Source organism: Pituophis catenifer, unplaced genomic scaffold, assembly GCF_029215685.1.
Source record: "Pituophis catenifer annectens isolate HBS135680 unplaced genomic scaffold, rPitCat1.0.hap2 SCAF_2, whole genome shotgun sequence".
Lineage (NCBI taxonomy): Eukaryota > Metazoa > Chordata > Lepidosauria > Squamata > Colubridae > Pituophis > Pituophis catenifer.
This window is the reverse complement of record NW_027256882.1, coordinates 209,273,242-209,298,517: the sequence shown is the minus strand read 5'-3', so window position 1 is coordinate 209,298,517 and position 25,276 is coordinate 209,273,242. Positions and strand designations below refer to the sequence as shown.

The 25,276-nt window shown below is 39.3% G+C and overlaps 1 protein-coding gene across 1 annotated transcript in view; it reads left to right on the top strand.

Moving 5' to 3' along the window:
- Positions 1-6,147: 6,147 nt before the first annotated feature.
- Positions 6,148-25,276, top strand: part of HSDL2 (hydroxysteroid dehydrogenase like 2) — a 35,067-nt gene continuing 15,938 nt past the window's right edge. Inside the window, exons 1-5 of the mRNA XM_070935496.1 lie at positions 6,148-6,344; positions 14,846-15,009; positions 19,259-19,357; positions 19,504-19,618; positions 23,423-23,526. Coding sequence (XP_070791597.1) covers positions 6,328-6,344; positions 14,846-15,009; positions 19,259-19,357; positions 19,504-19,618; positions 23,423-23,526 — 499 coding nt within the window. The 5' untranslated portion in view covers positions 6,148-6,327. The remainder of the gene's footprint in view (positions 6,345-14,845; positions 15,010-19,258; positions 19,358-19,503; positions 19,619-23,422; positions 23,527-25,276) is intronic.

Here is a 25,276-nt window from a genome sequence, read left to right as displayed (position 1 = left end):
TGTTAAGATGAAAACTGTCTAGTTTTACGGTCATGTTTTCCAGTTCCCATAGAGCCGTGATGGTGAACTTATGGCACTTGTATTGGAAGTGGCACACAGAGCCATCTCTCTGGGCACACCAGCCATTGCCCATTGCTCTTCTGGGCCAGCTGGTCTTCACTTGTGCGGGAGCAACGGAAACTGGAAGAGCAGCTCCCTGGTGTGCGTGCACATGCAGTGAAGCATGGCATAGTAAACCCTAGCAGACAATGTTTTCTTAGATAGTACAAGCACACTCTTCAAATTCTTCTTCATAGAACTGAATGTTTATCAGGATTCTGCCATATATCTAATTAGCTAGGAACCCATTATTATTATTACTATTACTATTACTATTACTATTATTATTATATTATTAATCTCAGAGTAGTGAAAGTAATGGTCCCCTGTTGACATTTATCAATGATTAAGAAATCCATGTCTTTTAGCATATTTCTACACATTTTACATTCATTCATTTCAAAAATCTTCATTAGATGAGCAGCAGTTTCCTTCTATTTCTTATTACCTGAACTGAATTTAAAAGTTCCCTACATCCCTAATGCCTTCAAGTAACAGTTAATTATTAGTTCACCAAAGGCCTGCACTAAGTAAATGTAGATTAGGAACTGATGGAAAACTCAGCTTTTTTCTACTAGACTGGTTCAGGCCCTACGTCTTTTTGCAAATTGGCTTGAAGTGCCATGATTCCTTCAGCTGCATTTCTCCTTCATTCTTCTGTATAATCCAGTCAATAGGCCGTAACCTTCCTGAGGGGAAAAAATAACCTGCAGTTGATCATTTTAATATTATGGAACTCTAGAAGGGATATGTATATTTTTATCTTCTGAGATAATTATGGTTCACATTAATACTTTTAGAACATGCCCATTTTACTAAAAATTTTGAAAAATAAAATATTTACTTTATGTCTTTTGAATATGGTATCTGCGCTTTTGCCCCCAAAGGGTCAAATGTGATTGACTGAAACTTATATTTGATAGTTCATTTTTTTCTTTAACAAACAAATAAACAAATTGAAACAATGCCCAAGAAGTCAAGTAGACTCTAAACTGAATCAAATAAAGTGTAAAGAAAAATATTATAAGATGAGGTATCGCTGGTATCTAACATCAGATAAGTTATCTAAAATGTATAAAGATATTTCAAATGAATGCTGGAAGTGTAAAAGTAAAGAAGGGACTTTTTATCATTTATGGTGGACATGTAATAAAGCAAAGAAATTTTGGAGTAAGATTCATATTTGAATACAGAAAATTCTTAAAATGAAGATAAAGATGAAACCAGAAATTTTTCTTTTGGGTTTAATGGAAAAAGACATGGATAAAAAATTTGGAACTTTGATCTTATATACGTTGACAGCAGCAAGACTACTGTATACACAAAAATGGAAGGACACTTCGATTCCCACCATGGACGAATGGCTGCAGAAGCTGATGGAGTTGGCAGAAATGGCTAAATTGACCATTTTGACTAAATGTATTAATATATAATATATAATAAATGTATTACTATATAATATATATTAATATATATAATATATAAATATAAGTATCTTTGTTTCCACATGGAGACTGCTTTTGAACTTTGTGCTTGAGGTGGAAAAAAATGAAACTTTGATTTTGGGTTTTACCAATTAGATTGATAGATGCTTATACAAAGCATACAAAATGGCTAGTTTATATTACTATGAAAAAAACAAAAAGTTGTGGTTTGATGTTAATGCTTTATTTTACTGCAACAGAGAGAGTAAGAAGTCAACATTTTTTTTCCTTTTCCCAGCCCTTCCTCACTTCTCTTCCCCCGCCTTCCTGTTTACTTTTATATTTTGTATCTTATTTTATAACCTAAAATGTTTTTTTAAAAAAAATAAACTGAATTAAATAAAAGAAAAAAAGAAGCTAGTAACAAATCATAAGATTCCTGAAGCTACAAGAGTTTAAAACTAAAGCAAAAGGTTGTGTTTAGCATTGGTTTAAGTTATTTGCTTTTTATTTACAAAGTTTCAATTTTCCATTGAGGGAATACTAATCCCTAACCAAACTAACCTTATCTAAAATTTATGGTGTGAGGGTTGCCAGCTCAACATTTTTTTTGCTATTTTTACTTGCAACAGAAAGTATGAATCAGCACATTTTATTCTCTGTGCATACACTGTCTACTCCCGTCCTACCAAAAGGATGGTGAGATGATCCCCTTCACAGATCCTAAAAAATGAAACATTCCTATCATTGCGTTACTATCCTGTCAGTAAATCAGAGCCTTAGAATTTCTCATTTCACAGTTCAAAATTTCTATGAAAAATCTTACTAAAATCTATTAAGCCCGGTTCCTCTTTTCTGTAAACTGAAATCCAACAATCATTGTTTCAGTAATGTGGCGATCTTCCTCCTCTGAATTGCACTCCATTTTTGCGCAAACTGCTATGCAAACAGTGGTTTTGTCCATGTATTTATTTAAATTAAGAGATGAACAAGATCTTAGAAAGCGGGCCACATTTCAGTTTCATACAACTGTTCCTTCGTTTTCTTAAAAATAAAATGAGACTACAATACAAATGCAATAGAATACAAATCAAACAAAACCAGTATCACAATATTGCAGATCTTAACTTTAGCTGTTTACTCTCCAAAAGCTTTCCAGAACAGCTTGGCTTTAACCATTATCTATAAACCCATAAAGAGGGGAGGTTATTGTTGCCTTGAATCGTAAGTAGTTTCAAAGGAAGGGGCCAGCCAAGAATATCTGACTCCATGCCCCCCTCATTTATCTTCCCGAAATACCTCTTAATAGGAGGGGACATTCAGCTGCTCTCTAGTCACCCAGGATGGAGGGGCAGAATATCCTTGGAACAGGCAAAGATGTATTATCCATCTAGAGATAAAAGGATAACTAAGATATCCAGGAACTGGGTCATATAAGGCTTTCAAGATGTTGCCAAGTATGTTTGTTTGCTTTTGTTGTATTCTGATAACTCTAGCAGATATTTCTAAGGTTATTGATGGTGATGCAACCAGGGTTCTACCAGAGCATTTTCTTCTTGCAGTTGGCATGAACAGCAACAGCAATAGCCCTTAGACTTATATACCAGTCCATAGTACTTTACAGCCCTTTCTGAGCTGTTTACAATGTCAGCACATTGTCCCCAGTAGTCTCTCATTTTATCGACCTCAGAAGGATGAAAGGCTGAGTCAACCTTGAGGCCATCAGGATCGAACTTCAGGCTGTGGGCAGAGTTACCCTGAAATACTGCATTCTGGCCACTGTGTCACCAAGGCTCTAATGACCATTGCCAAATATTCCAGTCCAGTGGTGAAATCCAAATTTTTTTACTATCGGTTCTGGCTTGGTGGGTGTGGTGTAGCTGCTTGGGCGTGGCAGGGGAAGGATACTGCAAAATCCCTATTCCCTCCCCACTCCTGGGGAAAGGATATTGTAAAATCTCCAATCCCACCCCACTCTGGGTCCAGCCAGAGGTGGCATTTGCCAGTTCTCCGAACTACTGAAAATTTCCGCTACCGGTTCTCTGAACTGCTCGAAGTTTCTGCTACCGGTTCTCCAGAACCTTCTGGATTTCACCCCTGTTCCAGTCCCAGCTCTGAGGGTGACTGACTGACCTGGGACTGCTAATTATCCATTAGAATGTACTTACATTCAGAATAGTTTGAGATGTCCTAAAAATCTAACATGGCTACAAATTTTAAAAGAGCCTTTGGTGACAAACAATAAGGCATCTCTGAGTTGCCGTTAGGGGGACATGCAGTGAAACAAAGACAGAGTTCCCAAATTGCATAATTGTACAACAACAACAGAGCTACCCAATCAGATTGCTGTGCCCCAGTTAATATTTTTCTACTGTATGGTGAAGGGGTAAAGCAAAGCTAGAAGGAAAGATCAATAATCTCACCTCTATGTTCAGAATACCCACAAATCAGGACAATATGATCCATAAGGGAGACAAGAAAGCAGTTGATGATGCAGACAAGGGAGGCGTGCAGTGCTTAACTGAATACTGGAGAACAGGTTTTAATTTCCTTCCTTTATTTATAGCAATAGCAATAGCAATAGCAATAGCACTTAGACTTATATACTGCTTTACAGTGCTTTACAGCCCTAAGCGGTTTACAGTCAGCATATTCCCCCCAACAATTTGGTTTCTCATTTTACCCACCTCAAAAGGATAGGAGGCTGAGTCAACCTTCGACTCAGGATGGAAGGCTGAGTCAACAATTTATCTCCTCTTTCTCCTTGTGGCTTAATTTGCAAGCCTGATAGCTGGGTCTTCTCTTTTTGTTAATGATATAAAAGCTTCAGAATATGTCTGAGAAGTGGAATAAAATTATAATCATTAAGTTGATGAAAACATTATTTGCAAGTGTAAATGATATGCCAACTAAATATATTTTATATAATGTTATGTATAAAAGAACCAACTCAAGAAATAAAGGATTGTTTATTTATGAAGAACGGTTGCAGGATTTGGGTTTGGCTAGTGACAGTCTAAAGAAAAGAAGGACTGGGGGACATGATAGCAGTATTCCAGTATTTGAATAGGTGAGGGGAGTTGTCATATTATTCTACAAAGCACCAGAGGGTAGGACAAGAAACAATGAGTGGAAACTAACTAAGGAAAGAAGCAAGCTGGAATTGCGGAGAAACTGCCTAACAATGAGGACAATTAAACAGTGGAGCAGCTTGCCTTCAGATGTTGGAGGTGTTTCATCACTGGAGGTTTTTAAGAAGAGACTGGACAGCCACTTGTCTGAAATGGTGTTGGGTCTCCTACTTGAGCAGGGGGCTGGACTAGAAGGCCTTCAAGGCAGGGGTGAAATCCAGCAGGTTCTGGAGAACCAGTAGCGGAAATTTTGAGCAGTTCAGAGAACCAGCAAATACCACCTCTGGCTGGCCCCAGGAGTGGGGAGGGAATGGGGATTTTGCAGTATCCTTCTCCTGGAGTGGGGTGGGAATGGAGATTTTGCAGTATCCTTCCCCTGCCACGCCCAAGATATGCCCACCAAACCACACCATGTCTACCAAGCCACGCCCACAGAACCGGTAGTAAAAAAATTTGGATTTCACCACTGTTTCAAGGTCCTTTCCAGCTCTGTTTTGATTCTGGTTATTGTATTGTGAACATGGTCTGGTTTCTCCCTAGTACCTTTGAAAGTCAAGCGGTGCAGCTCCATCATTCTAATCTTCAGCAAACCATTTCTTGCCAAGTAGAATGTTGTGATTAAGATATTGGACTAGAATGTGGATCTTCTTCAGCCATGGAAGCTTAGTGGAAGGGTGACTTTTGACCATTGGCGTTATGGGAAGAACAATATAAAGTAATCATTTACTAAATAAGCCACACCTGGTTGTGTTTGCATACTATGAAAAAACCTTAAGTCATGAATTACAAAGTCCAATAGCTAGGATTACAAGTTTAAGGCAAAACTTGAAAAGGTGATTCCCCCCCCCCCTCAGTTTAGTTACTAACTCTTTCACCTGTCATTGTGAAAGGTTTTTTTTTTCTAGTAACTAGTTAATTGTTTGACATTTTGATATTTTTCTTTCAAAGGAGAGGCCAAATCCATGCCCTTGGCAAATTCAATCATAAGGAGTTTCGGTCGGTATTTATTTAGAGGACCTCATATCCGCCACTCGCGATAAGACGCATCGCCTTTAAGAATAAAGTTACTAAACGACCCACTCATGGCTTCAAATTCTTGGCTTCACAATAAGCGTTTTACACAATATCTTGATGAGATTCGCTCTTGGTGGAAAAAAAAACAGCGACAGAAGGTCTAAGAAAACCCAGCCGCGTAAGAAGAAAAATCTTCCCGCCCGTCCTTCGGGCGACCGTCTCAACCCAACCGTTAAAGACGAAAAGAAAAGGCGAGGTACCATCCCCTCCCCGTCCCGCCAATCGCTTCACTGAATCACGTGACCCGGACAGGCGGCGTTCCCGAGCGTTGGTTGAGTGAGCGGTTGCTAAGGACGCGCAGAATGAGGGGCTGAGTCAATGACGCAAGAGCGGGTTCCGGGGGGCGGGGTCAGACTAGTGAAGCCTGGCGAGGGGCGGGGCTGAAGACGAGGTTTCTCTTTCCCGCGTGGCAAGCGAGAGGGGCGGGGTCTGAGGGATCGATTTCGATTGTTGCGCCTCTTTTGCTCTGGTTGAAGGTTCTAAATCTAAGCAAGTGTAGGAATCTGAGCGGCCTTGCGAGGCACCAAGGCGCTGTCCCGTCCCACCCGGGCCTGAAATCTGCCCGGCGGTCCCCGCTTTAACTTTCGTCGGACCTGGCCATGCTGCCCAATACGGGGTAAGTCAGAGATCACGGATCGGGGGTGGGTAGGTGGTTGGGGGTCTTTCTTCTTCCTTGGGAACTTGCTTTGCCCAAGAGGTGATCCTCGGGGTTTCCTGTGATCTGGGTGAAAGTGATTTCACGGGACTTGGATTGTAAAAGGATGACAATTGGCCAACCTGATCTACTTTATGTTACTGACAACGGCTTGATTTTGCTGAAATTCTCTAGAGACACTTTTCGCAACAGTAGCGTTGGAACCAACGAAATATGTGTGACACTTCACATTCTCCCGCGCAGGTGGATCCGTGGAAGCTGATGTGATTTGGTTTAAGAGAAATCCAAGAGTTTTGGCTTTGATGCAATAGCCTAGTGTCTTACTCTTTATCTGGAAACCCTTACGAGGGTAGGGAACAAACTTTTCGACGATCCCCACCTCCCGAATGCAAAAAGTTCCGAATCGTGAAACTTGTATATTGTACTGAGCTACTCAGAATCAAGCAAGATATGGAGAGCTTGAATTCTGTGGCTGGAAAAGCTTAAGTCACAGCTGAGTTGGGTCAAGGCTATTTAGACCTTTAGGATGACAACATCTGTTCATTCAAAAACAGTAGATCTTGGACTATTGGCTGTCTAGTTATGTTGGAAACCTGTTACCATTGTAGAGGAACTTTTGATCTGAGCTAGAACTACAGTCATATTCTAATGCACACAAAGGTTTTTTGTTTCCAAAAATCCCAATAACTTAAAGCAAACAGTTAAAATTGTTTGCATATAGGAATACAATGAACAGTGTAGTTAGTAAGAAAGCCCCCTGATGTAGCTGATTTGCATGGATTAATCAGGAAGATTTTAATTGGGATTGTTATGATATTAGACTGAATGTAGAATGGAGATCTATAATTGTGTTTGCCCAAATAAGTTTTCTGGGCTTCACAAGGCATTTTAAAGGGTGGCTTTGTGAAATAGGTTTATTGAAGCAAAGCAGTCTTTGATACGTTAAAGACTTTGTAATTTCTGGAATGCTCAGAAGGGGGATAGTTCAAAGTCTTTCTTCAGTTGTTTCCACATATGTGCACTTATCCCAACTGCTTTGTTTCACTGGTGATCCCAGGGAACAAGTGGCTTTCAAAGCAGCCATGTCTTCCCTTCTGAAATGCCTTCCTCAAACATTTTGTACAACGTTAATGATCTTTCTTCAGATCTTTCTATTCAGTGTTTAAAAGATGAGGATGGATGCAGGGTGCACAGTTCTTGAGTCTTTCAGGAGCTGAATGCCTGCATAAGAGTTCTGCTAGTATAAAAACATAGCTTTATTGTTGGCTCTTTACTCCTTGCCAAAAGTCTTTAGTAACTTGGGGGAGGACTCTAAGATAAAGTAGGCCAACCTTTATGAGCTAAGTGCTTATGAATTGTGAGGACATGTTGTGGGCGTTCCACATTATATGGAGGCCAAAGGTTTCACAAATGGCCACTTTGCCAGAAAGAAGAAGATGAAGTTGCTCTCCTCATGAGCTCTAGTCTTTCATATATGTTATTTATTACTTCAGTTTACTTTCCTTTGGGGAGCTGATAGTATTAAACTTCAGCCAGCCACCTAAGAATCCTACAGAAGCATTCTTGGGAGTAGAGATATGTAGGAGGGAATTTTGCATAGCAGCATGCTAGCTTCTGTTCAATTTTTAAAAATTAATCTTTAAGGAATTAAAATGTGATGTGGAATGAAGTTTCCTGAGCAGCAAGGAAGATGTTTGTAAATACTTTGACATAGGACACCTCTAAAACCGAAATACTACAGGTTTTTAAAAAATACTTACATGGCAGACATCATGCTGGCACTTGCAAATTTTTTGGAGCACTTCTGGAATATTCAGTTAAAGGAAGATTGAGAGATTATCCTTCTGTTGTGAATGAAATATGTGAAAGGTAAAAACAATAACTGATTTCTGGACTGTTTCTCTCATTTTCTCTCTCTCTTGTAGCCTATCTAAACTATAATCTCTTAGACGTACATTGGAAAAATACCAAGTAGAGTTGGTTCTTTTTAATTAAGAGCATAACAATTTTCCCTTGGGAAATAGCTTCCTTGAAACATGTTGCATGAGCAGCTGCCCTTGATATATTTTGTCCTCCCACTCCTTGCTGTAATTGAACTCTAATTGTGAGTTTTCAGTATTTCTAAGCATTGTACAAAGTTCATTGTAGACGGGTTGAACACAAAACAAATTGGATCCGACTGTTTCAGCTCTCACAGTAATTATCTCACGGTTTTATTACAATGCAGAGACCATGTGTCAAAGGGCTGCCACTGATCTGAATGCATGCCTTATAGCCATCTTGCCAATTTCATCTGCCACTTTAGACCTAGATAGATCAGCATTGAAGTATTCCTGCCCTTGCTATTTGTGGAGCTGGCAATGATAAGATGTTGAACAGGAGATTTGGGTGGTCTCTGTTTTCTAATTGTTGGTACTTAATATTGAACAACCTGTAACTCGATTCCTTCATCCACATCTAATCAAGGAAGGCTACCTTTGCTTGCATTTCTGAAACCTGTCTGGGGATGGAGGGAGAGGTTACTATAACTCTTTGGGTTTCATGTCTGTGAACCCTGGGCTGGCAATATATCCATTGTTAGCCACAAGATCCTGGCAGCTTCTAGGGGTGCTGCTCAACAGGTAGCTGGTAGTGAAGTATTGTGAAGTTTTGGCTGCAGGGCTTAGAAGGGACTGTTGCTCATCTACCAGCCTTCCTGCTATATGGCAACTTCCCTACCTGAGCTGCTAAGGTTTGTAGAGGAGTTCCCCCAACTTATGGTTCTGGGGGACTTGAATTTGCTGTTCCTGGGTGCAGACTTGGAGGCTGCTCAAGAGATGATGGCAAACAAGTCAGGCTATCTTGAGCCAGATTCTGGCTAGGGAAAGCGGGGGGGGGGTGTTTGCCACACACATAATGGGTCAACTCGCTAGAGCGAACTTGCCTTGGAACAACCCGCCATGGCCAACTTGCTGCAGGACAATTCAACAATTCAATTTAATTAAATAATTAAAAATTATTTTAATTTTGGTCATTCACATTTAATTTTGTATCCCCTTTGACATTCTTTCTTTATTGATTCCATGCCACCACTTCTTCGATATTAGTGTAACTCTTGTTCTGCGGCAAATTGTCCTGCGGAAAGTTGGCCATGGAGAATTGGCCATAGAGAGTTGTCCTAGACTTGCCGCACATTGTACTTTATTTTTATCTTGGAATAGTGGCTGGATTTGGAGGATATTATTTATCCTTTGTGAAAATATTGCTTCCCATTGGGTTTGGAGTTTTCTAAGATTGTACGCCTCTCCAGAGAGGCTTCCCTATTTGATTTGTCCATGCCAGACATGCTACAAGGTTCCAGAAGAAGCTTAGGGTTATTCCTGGGATGATTGAGGCCTTACTCGCCACTTGGGTGGTATTGCACTTTAAGGATTCTGTGCACATTCATGCTCACCGGAGGAAAACAAACAGCAAAGGTAAGAGTCTTTCTTAGGCAACAAGGGTACCTATAGATAACTGGTCGGTGATTCTGGTCAAAGTGATCCAGTCACTCCTGGGCAGTGAAAGCTTGGGGGAGAATTTAGGGATTGGTACAGAATTGGATTGAACTGCCTGAAATGAGGTCTTGCCAGTTATCTGGGAGGAGTTTGAATAGGTTGGTCCCAGGGGTGAAATGCTACAGGTTCGCACTGGTTCAGGGGAACCGGTACCCTGTTTTCCTGAAAATAAGACATCCCCTGATACCATGTGCCCAATTGGACTTTTGAGCACATGCCCTAAAATAAGCCTCCTCCCCAAAAAAATAAGCCCTCCCCGAAAATATTTAAACACAGAGCTGGAAATCAGGTAAGACGGCAAGAGGAGCCCCATCTTGCTCCACGCGCCCCAAAATAATAAGACCTCCCCGAAAATACAGCCAAGCGCTTATTTCGGGGTTCAAAAAATATAAAACAGGGTCTTATTTTCAGGGAAACACAGTAGTAATAAAAGCTACCAGTTCGGGTGAACCGGTAGTAAAAAAAAAAACAGCTGTGCCACGCAATTTATATTTGCTAGAAAACAGGAAATCCTGCTTTCTAGCCAATCTAAATTGCGTGGCACAGCTGTTCTGCCCCCCCCTCGCTGTTCTACTTACCCTCAAAAGGCTCCTTTTTCTGCGCGAAGCGTGCATTTGGGCAGCGAACTGGTGGCAACCCGCAGAGGATTTCACCACTGATTGGTCCTGATGAAATGGACACCAGGGTAGTCGCGAGTTTGGCTACTAGTGTTTTAGATCCCTGTCCTTTCTTCTTATTTAAAGCCTCATGTAATGGATTATGAAATTAGCCTTAAGGAACAGGAGGAGGAGTTGCAATAGTAAGGCAATGGTCAGATAAAAGAAATGTAAGCCCGAAGCAGAAGTGTAATTTGGAAAAAACCCTCAGATTTGACCTATTCTAGTTCAAGAGAAAGATAAAGGCAGGGAAAGAGGAGACAGATTCAGACTTGGCTGGTTGGATGAAACATTATAAACAAAGGGGGCAGGGGGAGAATCTTTTTTAGGTTTTAAAGAAGATATTGTTTCAGAATTTATATCATGCTTTCATCAGGTTGCTGGTATGACTTTCATGTGAAAGTATTGGCAAGAAAATGAGTTGGTGATAGTGCTTTTTTTGGTTGTCCTTGGAATTTGTCATTTTTTTCTTTTTCTTTTCAAGGGCTGACTCTATATTTCTTATGAACTTTGCAGTAGCAATAATAAAAGAGCCATTTCCATTTATTTTGCTCTGGAGCACTGAAAATGAAGTTCCAGAAGCCACTGTGGTTTTATATGTTTTGGCTGGTTCTACCTATATTTTACTTTTTCTGTTGATGTTTTTATTGTTGGGACCTGCCCAGAGTCATAGATGTGAGACATATTACTGCACAATTGACACAATAAATAAACACACGTACATTCTGGCAGTGACAAGTTCATCTATTCCATCAAATAAACACTTCTACTATGTTATTGGTTTTAAAATGCTATGTGTGTGGGTGTGTACCTTCAAGTCAGTCTTGACTCTGCCAACTGCCTGGATTAGCTCCTTATCTAGTTCTAAAATTCTTCTCATTTTAGATACAGAGGATAAAGTCACCTAGACGAGCCAACATTTAGAATTAATTAATTAATTAACTTGTAAAAATACGTTTTTACAAGTTTTAAAACTGCTAAATTTTTAATAATGCATCATTTTTATCAGTTGTTTCAGTAAGGGAAATCCTTCCTTCTGTGGGATCATTAGGGATATTGTTCCAACCATAAAACTCAGGCAAACAATTTATTTGGACATTTTGCATGACAATGTTTAAATTACTTTCTTATATGTTTCATCATTGCCCCCCCCTCCCCGATAGATGCTTTTGTAGATGGATTGTGTTCTGCTGAAATTAGTTATTCATTTCAATGAAGAAAGGGAGGTTTGTTGCAGAAGCAAATTCTACATTATTTTCATTGTTGCTCTGATCGGCTATTTTTAATGAAAACCTTTTTATGCCTGTTCATTGGTGATCTAGAAAGTAAAGGTTTGATGTGGTGAGGGAGAGTATCTTATAGTTCCAGGTCTCTCTCTTTTTTTGGCAGCTTTGATATTTTTCTCATTCAAACAGTGAAGATGACATTGTACATAGACAGTCATCAAACTCTTACATACCTTCTCCTACATAAAATTAATTAATCTCTATTGATCTTTTTTATCACTCATGGTTGGATGCCTTGAGCAAAATGAAACCATAAAAGAACTATTTTTAAAAAATCTTATTTATCTTGTTATCTTTATTGCAATTTTACTGCAAAGGCACTAAAATAAAATTACTTTATTTAAGTATATTTAAGTGCTGTTAAAAAGTCTCTAACAAGTCTTATTAAATAAAGGAACTGTTCAAATAGTTGAGAGAAACCCTTCTGAAATCTATGGACAGACAAAATAGGCCCCTTTAAAAAAAAGTGTTATATGGTAAAAATAGTTATTGTTCTGGAAAAATCCTGTGTAATACACACATGGTCCCTCCAGTATTTTCAAAGATGAGTAGTTCGTACATGCTGTTTCAGGGAATCAGTCACGCTTTGGATTTCTTTGCATTTGTTGGAAGAAATGTCCATCTGGGTTCACTTCCAAGTGGGGAGAAAGACACTGGAAACATGGAGACTGCTTGAAAAAATGGTTTAATGGTGGACAGGACCACATGGTTTTGAGGTCCTGGGCAAAAAGGCACATGGGTGTGTGTGTGTGAGAGAGAAAGAGATTTATACCGTCTGTTGGGCTTTGAATTTGAGCTTGTATTCTGATTGGTTGTCAGACTTCCATGGGGCCATGCAGGGGTAACTTTGTATTGCTTTTGAGTCCCAAGCTTGGTTGAATCTTGCTGGGTGATGACCAAGATCACCCAGCAAGTGATCTTGGTGAGTTCTGTTGCTGAGTTCTGGTGAATTCTGTTGCTAGATGGGTAGAGGGCTAATCCTATCTTGGGTGAGGGCATTTGCTTATGAATAGATATCGCTTAAGTGCTGACATCTGCTGTGGGCTATTGAGAGTGTGGGGACTATTAAGAGTGAGTCTGTTTCTAGCCTAAAAAACATGTTTCTCCCTTTCTCATCCAGGGAAATATAATATTCTGCCTTTTTAATATTTCCTAGAATATTTCATTCTTCTAGGAGAGGGGTGGGTGCTAACTTCCTATACATTCATAACTGCAGGTACAGGAGCTTTGACAAATTGATCCCAAGCTACAGCTTATTCTCATAGCCCTCCAATAATTTTATCCTTTGTTTATGAGATTTAATGGAGAATATTGAGATAGCATTCTTTTTGAACACTATGAATGTCTTCTGCGCATGTTCTGTTTCAGTTTATGCTCATCTCTTCCTTCCATTGATAGGGACTACTTAGTTTCAGTTCAAGTTATAGAATTAGGTTATTTTTAAGAACTTATTCTTAAGAGTTAGAGTTGCTCTTAATGATGGTTACTTTGAGCTTTACTCTTCAACACATAGCAATAGCAGCAACACTTAGACTTATATATCGCTTCACAGTGCTTTACAGCCCTCTCTAAGCGGCTTACAGAGTCAGCATATTACCCCCAACAATCTGGATCCTCATTTTATAGACTTTGGAAGGATGGAAGGCTGAGCCAACCTTGAGCCAGTCAGGATCGAACTCCTAGCTGTGAGAATGCAGAGTTAGTCTGCAATACTGCATTCTAACCACTGCGCCACCATGGCTCATGGTGTCAAGTTGGTGTCAACTTTTAGTGACCACTCAGATAGTTTTTCTCTATGATTTTATAGAAAACTATATTTTAACTCGCGGTATCTTAAATGTATCCTATAGTGTTGGGATAGTCTTTATTTTTTAAGGAGTAAAATGGTTATTAACATCCATGCTATCCATACCATCCATCCGGCTAACCCTGGGAGAAAGTTAACTTGGGACTTAAAGGCAGAACCTATCTTTGAATAAATGAAGTGTAAGGTTTGATGAGAGCACAGCCCTGATATCTGCCTGATATCTGCCTGTCCAGAAGGTTTCAAGCATCCTATTTACCTTAATCAGTAGAAAGTTAGAAAGTCCCCCCCCCAAAAAAAAAAACAAAACCACAGATAACTGTGAGCTACTGGTGCATTTGGGTGGGAGGAGCAGAGATGAAAACTAGGCCTACATTTGGTGAAAATAGAAGATACTGGGTGGAGGTGCAAATGAGAAGCAGATTCATATGAAGATTAATTTTCAGTCCTAGAGCTTTTTGGTATTTAGCTTCTCGCAGTGCATATGTGCACTCATGCCCATTATTCTTGGTACTATTTCCTATGTTTCTTGGGTTTAGGATTGAACCAAAGATCTCCTTAAGTCTAAGAAGCTGACCATATATTCTGCATGCAAAAGGTCCCAGGTCCAATTTTTAATATTGCTAAGTAGGATTGGGGAAAGCCCTATGTAAAAACTAGGAGAGCAGATGTCGGTCAGAGTGCACAGAGCTGAATTAGATGGTCCAGTGACAAAACTATAAGGCAGCTCTAGTTGCGTAAGTATTGTATTGATATAACTTTTTAAAATCTATTGGTATGAATTTGAATGAGCAGGAAAAGCAGTTCTTGGTGATCTTCCTGTGGCAAAATTAGTGTATTGTCCTGGAAATAGTACTGGAAATGACACTATTAGTTTTCTTTGCCATGCAGTTAATGATAAAATCTAAGAAAATATACATATTTACTCAATACATACAATACATGCATTTATTGGCTGGATGCCCTTCCTGACACCTATGCGGAGTTCATAGACATACAACAACATTATTTTTCTAAAATATTCCCGGTTATTGGATTTGAATATAATTGCAAAATTTAAATTTACAAATATGTATCAACTTGAAACAATTGTGATGTAAGATTCACTATTTTTCTAATGTTTAAATGTACCCTTCTTTCATTCCTGATTTTCTAATTTTCTTTCTTTCATTTTTTTTAGGAAGTTGGCTGGATGCACTCTCTTTATAACAGGTGCAAGCCGTGGCATTGGAAAAGCAATTGCCTTGAAAGCAGCAAAGGATGGGGCAAATGTTGTTATAGCTGCTAAGACGGGAGTACCACAACGCACACTCCCAGGAACAATCTATACTGCTGCAGAAGAAAGTAAGCCTTAAGAAAGAGACATGGGTGATCTGAGTTCTGCTACTTGATATAATCTCTAATCATTTGGGAACTTCATCCTTCAACTGAATTGAACGTTAGACAGATTTGTCCGGCTTGTTTCAATTCTGTTGCTGCCTCAAGAGTCATTTTCACTTTTACTCTTCCGCTTAAATCAACCCAGAGCTGAATGCTTTGATATAACTCAAAGCCATTCTTCCCTCCACTCTATTCTCCTCCATCCTCCCTGCCTAAAATATTCTTAAACTTTAATTGTGCAATGTTTTATTGATCTACAACAAAGAACAAAGAGTGGATTTATGCTTATGGTGTTGTACTGGGAGTTCTCAGGTGACCAAAAGATGACCAAAGGATGATCTTGAGATTATCTCTATTGGAATTTAATTTTTTTCCTGCTAACTACCATAACTCCCAGTTTAGGAAATAGGTACAAATACATTTGTGCTAAATACATTTGATGAACATCAATACATTTAACAAGATAAGCATACAAACAATACAGGTCACTTTATTAAAACTATTAACAGTAGAGAAAAGTGTACAGTAAGAATTTATGCTAGGCATAGAATACTGAAATCTCTTTATCACAAGTAGTTATAGACAAAAGGCATACAGTACAACGCACATTGCAACAACTCATTCAGGCAGGACTAGGAATAATAAACCCCAAAGAAGTTACAAAGAGATGCTTACACAATATCTAGAAAGCATCCCCTACAATAATGGGTAAAGGTTCTACTCGCACATATGTACTAGTTGTTCCTGACTCTAGGGGGTGGTGTTCATCTCCGTTTCAAAGCCAAAGAGCCAGCGCTGTCCGAAGACTCTCCGTGGTCATGTGGCCGGCATGACTAAACACCAAAGGCACACAGAACTCTGTTACCTTCCCACCAAAAGTGGTCCCTATTTTTCTACTTGCATTTTTTACATGCTTTCAAACTGCTAGGTTGGCAGAAGCTGGGACAAGTAACGGGAGCTCACCCCATTACGCGGCACTAGGGATTCGAACCACTGAACTGCCGACATTTCAATCGACAAGCTCAGCATTTTAGCCACTGAGACACCCCTACACATAACTGAAGACTATAACTTCCCAGAGTTTGGCCATATCATGATGATTTATAAGTAAGTTTGTGATTAATGTTAAAGTAATCAGGGTTATTAATGTTGAATACATACAGAAAAAGTGATTCCTTTCCTGATGAACAGAATTTCTGTGGGAAAATTTGGATGAAATGTGTGTGTATATGTGAGAGAGACACACAGAAAGAAAAAGAAAGAGTGAAAAAAAGAAAGGAAAGGAAGGTAGGAAGGAAGGAAAGAATTAAAGAAAGAAAAAGAAAAAAAAGAAAAGAAAAGAAAAAATAACAAGGACCAGAACACTCTGGTGGTGATAATGACAGTGGCATTAGAAAGGGATATGAGAAGCTGGAGAACTAACTGAAGAAGAAATTCAAGAGGATGTGTAAAGTCAAGGATAAAGTGATCCCAGTGAGGCTAGGAGCACCCAGGGCTATGACTTCTAAACTGGGAGAGTGGCTTCAACAGATCCCACAAATGCCATCAGAGATCCCTGTCTAGAAGAGTGCAATACTATGAACAGATAAAATACTAACACAGAATCCTCAAACTCCCAGGCTTCGGGTAGAGGACTTGAGATTAGGGAAGAGACATAACACCCATAGCAGTGAGAAGCGGGTTTTTTTCTTCTAATAAAGAATGAGCAGAGATACTGAATAAAATGCTAATTAAAGAACTCTTGCTGGGTATAAGATAACCTAGAGCATGCATATTTGATAAAATCCAAACAAAATTGGAAACCTATGTTTAACCTACAGAGTCTTGGAAAGAATGATATCCTAGTCAAGCAAAATGAGAAGTTGCTCCAAGGAGGAGCTTTTAACAGCCAGGTCACAAAACTTGTGTGCCTTCTCTGTTAGGCCTCAGAGCTGCCAAGTACAAGGAATAAGGGAAACCAATGGGCTTTCACAGATCCCCAAATCTGAATCAAAATGAGCTAAAGGGATCAGAGAAAGTAAATATAAACCAAGCCACAAGAAACAAGAGATCACAAATATTTATGAGGAAAAAAGATAAAGAGCTCATGCTTTACAAATAAAGGAAGCAGTTAGCAAAGATAGAAGCTTTTAAGATAAGCTAAGAAACTTAAACACAAAGCAAGGTCACTGAGCAGCAACAGGACCATCTCGAGATTACATGTTGTCAGGAAGAAAGCAAACGGTGAGGTTCATCAATAAGTGGATCATCGCTCAGATTTTGAAAACGAGGAATTTCCAATTTCAGTACTGGAATTTCAGCTGACCTTAGAGGAATGTTTTGTGAGGAAACTGTCCATGTGAGTTCCCAGAGGAAAGATCAACTAGAGATATAATATCATCGCCACCCAATTCCTGCATACAAATCCTTTAGTCTAAAAATAAAAATAAAACATTAGTCCTATAGGCCAGGGATCCCCAACCTGAGGGCCACGGCTCACTAGTGGACCATGAGGAAACTGCAGCTAGGCCGGGGAAACAGCCGGCGAGGGTGCACACCTGCATGCTCACTTGCATGAGCAGCGGGCAAGTGTGTACACTCCATTTGCGTGAGCAGCAGGCACGGGTGCACACCAATTGTGCAAATGGAGTTCCGTGTGCTCTTGCCAGCGCTGTGTGCATGAGAAAACAACCCCTCTACCCACCCCCCTCCCGTTGGTCCACAAAGCCAGAATCATTGGGGAACTCTGCTATAGGCCAAATACAAAATTGGAAATGCGTTTTTCAAGAAATATTGTGTTGAGCTACATCTAGGGTGTTTGAAATCTCCAAACTATTTGCAGTACAGATAGAGTAAGAAGTGTTGATGTTTAAACTCTTGCCTATGTTTTTAACTCTTTAGTCCTAGGAAAGTTTTAAGTATTTTCATTTTTAAGCTACTTTATTGTAAAGTAGAAACCCTATTCTCTATTCAGATTGATGCCAATTCTGAGAAACTTATAACTGCTTCATTAGTGACAAAAATAGGTATTAATTTGACAATTTGATAATTGTATACCATCACTGGACTTTATCACATCAAGGCCCACAAGCAGAGCTTTGGGTTTGAAAATTCCCACTTCATCCAGTGAATCTGTAAATAGATTGGAGTTTACTCTCTTCTTCTACCACCTCCCACCTTTCATCTTGGATTTATTTTATTCGTTTATTATATTTTTAATTTTCTAAAGAAACAGAGTTTTCTGGATAGATTAACAAATAATTTCAAACAGGCAAACATCAGTACATCTATCAATTTCACAAGAAAATAGCATAATGATACATATAAGCAGGGGTGAAATGCTCCCGGTTCGGACCGGATCGCCCGATCTGGTAGCGATGGCGGCGGGTGGTTTGGAGAACCAGTAGCAAAAATCCCTGTGCCCCCCCCCCCCACCATGCCCAGCTGAGCTGCACGATCATCAGAGGCTTTTTTTTTTTACTTTTAAAAGCATTTTTTCTACAACCTCTTCTAACGAAAAAATGCTTTTAAAAGTTAAAAAAAAAGGGCTCAGCTGGGATTGTCAGAGCCTTTTCAAAGCATTTTTTTCTGCAACCTCTTGGCTGAAGAGGTGGTAAAAAAAATGCTTTGAAAAGTCTCTGACGATGCCAGCTGAGTTGCCTGATCGTCAGACAGGCTTTTCAAAGCATTTTTTAAAAAGCCTCTCTGACGATCCTGGGTTGCCTGATCGTCAGAGGCTTTTCAAAGCATTAGAAAAAATGCTTTGAATTTTTTTTTTAAAAAAAAAAAGTTGGCCACGCCCACCCAGTCACATTACAACACCCCCCCCCCCCACCAAGCCATGCCCACAGAACCGGTAGTAACTAATTTTACATTTCACCCCGTATAGGGGTATAGATAAGTTGTAGTTCGTGAACTTGTTTCCTGTCGTTGTATATAAAGTTAACTATTGTTTAATATTTGGAACTTGCATTAAACTGTGGATAACCTAAAAAGGAGGAAGTAAAGGAAAAAGCACTGAAATCATGATTTATGACAGTTGAATCTCTTAAGGATTCTGTAATCCCAGAGTTGTATTTTGAATGGTTTTAAATTTGGGGTGTAACATTAAACTCTGGAGAGCTTGAAGATTTTCTTTCTTTCAAAATGCAATTAAATTAGCATTTTTTACAGCAGACTTTTTAAAAAGAAAGTTGACTGACTATATATATATATATATTGATTTTCTTATCAGTTGAAGCAGCTGGAGGAAAGGCTTTACCATGTATTGTTAATGTAAGGGAAGAAGATCAAATTGCGGATGCTGTGGTCCTGGCTGTTCAGAAATTTGGAGGTAACGGCTTGTGTTCAGTCCTGAAGTATATACTAAACATACATGTTTATTAAAAGCTATTTAAACAATAAACAGCCCCCCCCAGACAAATTGCTAGATTGAAAGATGAATTTTCAGAAATTAACATGACTTGTTTTTAAAACTAGGAATTGATGTCCTTGTGAACAACGCGAGTGCTATTTCTTTAACGGGCACACTGGAGACACCTACGAAAAAAGTGGACCTTATGATGAGTGCTAACACAAGGGGAACTTACCTTACGTAAGTGATTGCGGACGATGCATCTTTTGAAATATTGAGATTTATGTACCCTTTTTTTTTTTTTTAATCCCCTGCATTTAAATGAGAGACATTACAGATGAAACATGTTTCTGGTTGACTCAGTTGCTCCTTAAGAGTCTGTTTCACTTTTTGGTTAGAAAGAATCTGAATTAAATAAAAGGATCGAGAAACTAGGAAGGGCTAGGAAGACAAGACAGGTAGTCCTCGACTTCAGCAGTTCATTTAGTGACCGTTCAAAGTTACAGCGGTACTGAAAATAGTGACTTATGACCATTTTTCACACTTAATACAACCATTGAAGTATCTCCATAGTCACCCACTGAAAATTCAGATGGCTGGCAACTGGTTCATATTTATGACGGTTGCAGTGTCTTGGAGTCATGCAATTGCCTTTTCTGACTTCCTGACTAGCAAAGTCAATGGGGAAGCCAGATTCACTTAACCATTTTACTAACTTAACAACCACAGTGATTCACTGAACGACAATAGCAAGAAAAGTCATAAAAAAGGGCAAAATTCACTTATCCTGTCTTACTTAGTAACAGAAATTTTGGACTCAATTGTGATCGTAAGTGGAGGACTTCCTGTATCCCACAGTCACAAAATAGCCTTCAAACCATCTTCCAACAGGCAAGTCAATGGGGAAGCTAGCTGGAATTCGCAAATCATGTGACTTTAGGCATAATGACCTGTGGTGATTGACTTATTATTGACCAGAGTGGAACTCACATATCAGGCATGCCATGTGATGCTTCACTTAATGATCGCATTGCTTTGAGACAGAATTGCCAGTCCCAATTGCTATTGTTAAGTGAAGCTTTGGAATTGGAAGAAATGTCTCTTCTTCCATGTATTTCTATTCGAGCTTTAGAATCTTTAGAGTCCTTATTCCAAATCTCACCGAGGGGCACCAAGTGACTATATAGAGGTAGGATTTTTCAGTGATTTCTCTCCAGCGTTACAGTAATTTTCCCCAGAGACATTGATTTAATATTGCCTTTGTTTTGCCTTTTAGAAGCCAGTCAAAGATCTTTTCTTGCTGGGAGCCTTTTATTTTTAATTTTCTGCAATATGGCCTATTAATCAACTCTCTTATTTCTGGTTAACAGCTGTCAAATTATTGCTTTAATTCATTGTTGATGTTTCTGTATGTATTTTTAGCTAATTTTTGTTCATCACTCTTTGCACTGCGGCTGTGAGATGACTAATATATTTTGGCAGCAAATAAATGAAAACACATTTTGGAGAAACTCTTTCCACACTTCCTTGCTCCACCCCCAGACATGAAATTTAGGCAATTTACAAGTGAAATGGAGGTTTAGGAGAATTGTAGAAACTACCATTTTCAGATATAATGGTTCTGTTTCATGACTGGATAAAAGGGCCACCCAGATTGTTAAATCAACTCTGTTAACATTGTGGGGCCTTTTCTTTGTGTGGCTTCATCTGCCAGTCTATACGCTTCAGCGTTCCTTTTGCCTTCTGTATTGGACCCATCCATATAGTTTTCTTGGCAATAGTCCAAAAGTAGTTGTCATTTTTTTAAAGGATGTTTTTCAGTTGCCAGTGTAGTTTAAAGCCCTGCTATTTCCTGGTAATTTCCTATTTAAATGCTAACTAGGCCCCATCTTTAGCTTTCTTCCTCTTCGGAATGGGACAACTTGCCACAGCCAACTCGCTGCGGCCACCTCACCAGGGCCAATTCTCCACGGCCAACTTGTCGTGGGACTACTTGCCACAGGACAATTTAACAATTCAATTTAATTTTTTTAAAATGAATAAAACTTTATTTTAATTTTTGTCATTCACCTTTCATCCTCCCACCCACCCCATTTTGCATCCTTTCTTTAATGATTCTACTCCACTATTTCTTTGTAAGTTGCCTGCAGCGAGTTGGTCATGATAAGTTGGCCGTGGCAAGTTGGTTGCAGCGAATTGCCAGAGAGCCCTTCTCTTTCTCCTTCCTAGTTCTATCCAGATTTCTAGAAAAGTTATCTCTGATGATTTTCCCCCTCTGTTGCAGCCCATCATCACACCACCACTGTCCAAAGTGTTCAGTGCATCTCTTAACTATTTGGAGTAGATTTTCAGAGAGGAATAAGGGAAGAAAGTATTACAAATCTCGCTAGTGTAACTGCTGTTGGATACATTTCACAAGCAAGAATATAGAAATCTTTTGTTCATAGAAGGAAGACTGAAGAAGGAAGTTTCAGAATGGTGTCTTCAGATATCATTGTTACCTAAGTTTCTAAAAATACTTTATCTTTAATATATTGATGTCTGTGCTCTTTTGTAGCTTAATACATTCAAATTGTACAAGGCATATTTTCACAATTCTTAAAGGAAGTAGTTTCTTTAAAAAAAAGTGTTGCAAATCTGAAAATAATTTTGTACAAAAGAAATATAAATCGTTGTTAATTGGCCTATCAGTGAGAAAAATAGTGGCTTTACCATGTTGACTACATGTTTCTCAGAATAAATTATCTTGGAAATAAAATAACTTTCCTGTATGAAAAGATTTCAGTTAATACTTTGTTCACACTTCTTGGTATTTCTGTGTGGGAGGCATTTTTTGTGTGTGTGCTAGTGATATTCACCTTGTGGTTGTGTTCAGTCACAAAGAATGCATCACTAGTAAAAAAAAAAGCAGCATGGATAATTTTATTGTGGAATCTTGGATATTAATTTTATTTTAGTTTTGCAATATATTAAGTAGGGAAGGGACCTTTTTCCTGTTGAATGAAAACTGCGGAGAGGAGGGAGACTGTGTTAATGTAACTTTATACAGTCCACTAAAATATTCTCAAGCATCTTTAGCAACTTTGCACAATTTTACTCAGATTCCTTTCAGCAATGCAGTTTAGGTAACATGGATGCTGTCCATCTCTTTCTTTGGAAGTTTTTTTTGAAAGAAATCTGAAATTGCGTTGGGCTGTCATTTCTGTTCCCTTGAAAAAGGTTTGCAGTATGCTTGCTTGCTTTTCATAGATTTATGGTTTATGCATTGCACTGGACTTTTTCCAACAGTTAGGCCATGCTTTTATTTAATGCTATTATTTCTGCCCCAATGATCTTTCTTGTTTTTTGTTGTTTGTTTAATTTATTTTAATTTAATTTGTTTGTCATGGCCTCCAAAAATGTAAGGTTGAAACCACAATGGATGAGGAAAATTGTTACAGAACCAGAGAAGAGATTTGATTCCCCAAACGAAGCTGGAGATCAGGTCTATATTCATGCGATTATGGGCAGAGAATATTGGGGCAAGGCAAACATTAGACCCATGCCAAATACGTTGCAAAAATTTTATTGTGAAAGGATAGAAAGAAAATTACTTAAAATAACACCCCTTTTACATACAATATTGAAGTTCCCTCCTTACTTAGAAGAGAGATTTCTTACTTAAGATGTTATTGGTGTTCTTTGTTTCTGCTTACACATGGATCCCAGAGGAAAGAAGGAAGTGAGAAACTCTACTGCTATTAAGATATCACAAATGGATTGCTCTTTTGTTTTCATCCTGCTCTCAAATGTTTGTTGTCTGTGGTATTTATTTACTTTCGTGCCTAGAAAGAACTCCTAAAATAATTATTTTTACTATTATTTCCTAATTATTAAACTGTAACAGTTATCATGAATCTGCTTATTTTATTTTTTTTAAAAAAAATAAAATTTAAACTCATCCTTCTCCAATCTGGAACAAGAGTAGTAGCAGTGGTAGAAAGGTAAATGTGGTAAAATTTGACCAGAGTTCCAAATCTTTCTTGTGTTTGTTCATATCCTCAGGTCTAAACTGTGCCTTCCTTATTTGAGAAAGAGTAAAATCGGTCATATCCTTAATATCAGCCCACCCATCAATTTAAATCCTATTTGGTTCAAAAATCATTGTGGTAAGTAAATTTTTATTGCTCACTGATAGTAATTTTTTTCTATTTGAAGGAAGCAGCTATATACATGGGTGTGAAGTGACAAAGACTCCAAGAAGGCAGCTGTGATTGCATAATTGAAGCTCTTTGTACATATGTTCCCAGAGTTCCCTAGCGAACAAAATCTTTGCTGAGAATCTAGAAGTTGCTGTAAGAAAAGTAATGGTAGAGCCAGGGAGAGAAGTAAAAAAAAAAAAGGGATCCGTTTAGAGTCATTATGTAACCACAATTGTACTGGGTCCAATCCCCCTTGAGTGCTGTTGACCCTTATCTAATCAGGTACTGTTAATTGAGAAGATTCCTCTGCATGGATTTTTAGCAAAGCCCTGGTGGAGCAGTGGTTAGAATGCAGCATTGCAGGTTGACTCTGTCACTGTCAGTAGTTCGATCCTGACCGGTTCAAGGTTGACTCAGCTTTCCATCCTTCTGAGGTGGATAAAATGAGGATCCAGATTGTTGGGGGCAATAGGCTGACTCTGTAAACCGCTTAGAGAGGGCTGTAAAAGCACTATGAAATGCTATATAAGTTTAAGTGCTATTGCTATTGCTATCAGTAAATCAGTTCAATTAAACTTTCAGGTGTGGCTTTGTTTTTTCACACCCGATAATTGCTAAGGTTGGAAGGCAATTGGTATAAATCCCTCTTGTTTTCCGCACTTTGTGTTCACACTTAGCAGCTCCCCCATTTAATCTCAGCTTCAGAACATAAAATTAGGGGGTGGATGAATTTTTCCCTTATCCTTCCTCTCTGCTGCTGATTTTTCCCTTATCCTTTCTCTTTGCTGTTGAAGATCTAATATAATTACACCTTATTTTACTATTTTATGTTGTATTCATAATTGGTTTACATATAGGGATGGGCTTCAAAGATTTTAGCAAGGGGTTCTCTGCCCGGTTGCTGGGTGGGCATGGCCATGGTAGGCATGGCCTAGTCGGTCTTCACCACGGCGGTGGGGGGGGGGGTGTTTGCCCTCCCCGGGCTCCGGAGGCTTTCCTCGAGCCTCTGGGAGGTCGAAAACAGCCTCACCAGGTTCCGGAGGCTCTCTGGAGGCCGGAAATGGGCCTGTTTCCAATCTTCCCGAACTTCCGGTAGGCTCATTTTTCACTCTACTCAAGCCCCCGTACACTCCCTGCACTTACCTGCATCCAAAATGGGCCACATGGGGCCTTCTGGAAGGGAGGGGAGGGCAGGGCAGGGCAGGGCAGGGCAGGGCAGGGCAGGGCAGGGCAGGGCAGGGCCAGCCAGGATTGGGATTTTGGGGTTGTCCGAACTGCACAGAATCTTAGTTAGAGGTTCTCCTGAACCCCTGCAAACACACAGCAGCCCACCCCTGCTTACAAGGGAGAGATGGTATACAAAATTCTTTTTAGGTGCACCCAGTCATAGGCAGCAGTTCCTCTGCAGGTTTTTCTTGACAGTGAATATGTTACATCTTCAGAAGCCTCAGCCACGAAGGCTCTCAAGGGCAAGCTTTTTTCAATTTCAGAACTTGAAGGACATCAGAAGTGCCTGCTATTAGTTCATGACATTCATCTGCCTCTTGGGACTCCATTTCATGTTGGAATTTGACCTGTTTCACAAAGGAATTTCTCATTTTGTTGGCCTTAACTGAGGAAGTTGTTCTAGCTGCTGAAATTCCAGGTTTTGCCTAAACCTTCCTAACTAGTTTCTTCCTCCTGTATCTCAAGTGACAAGGCTGGGTAAGGAGGCAGT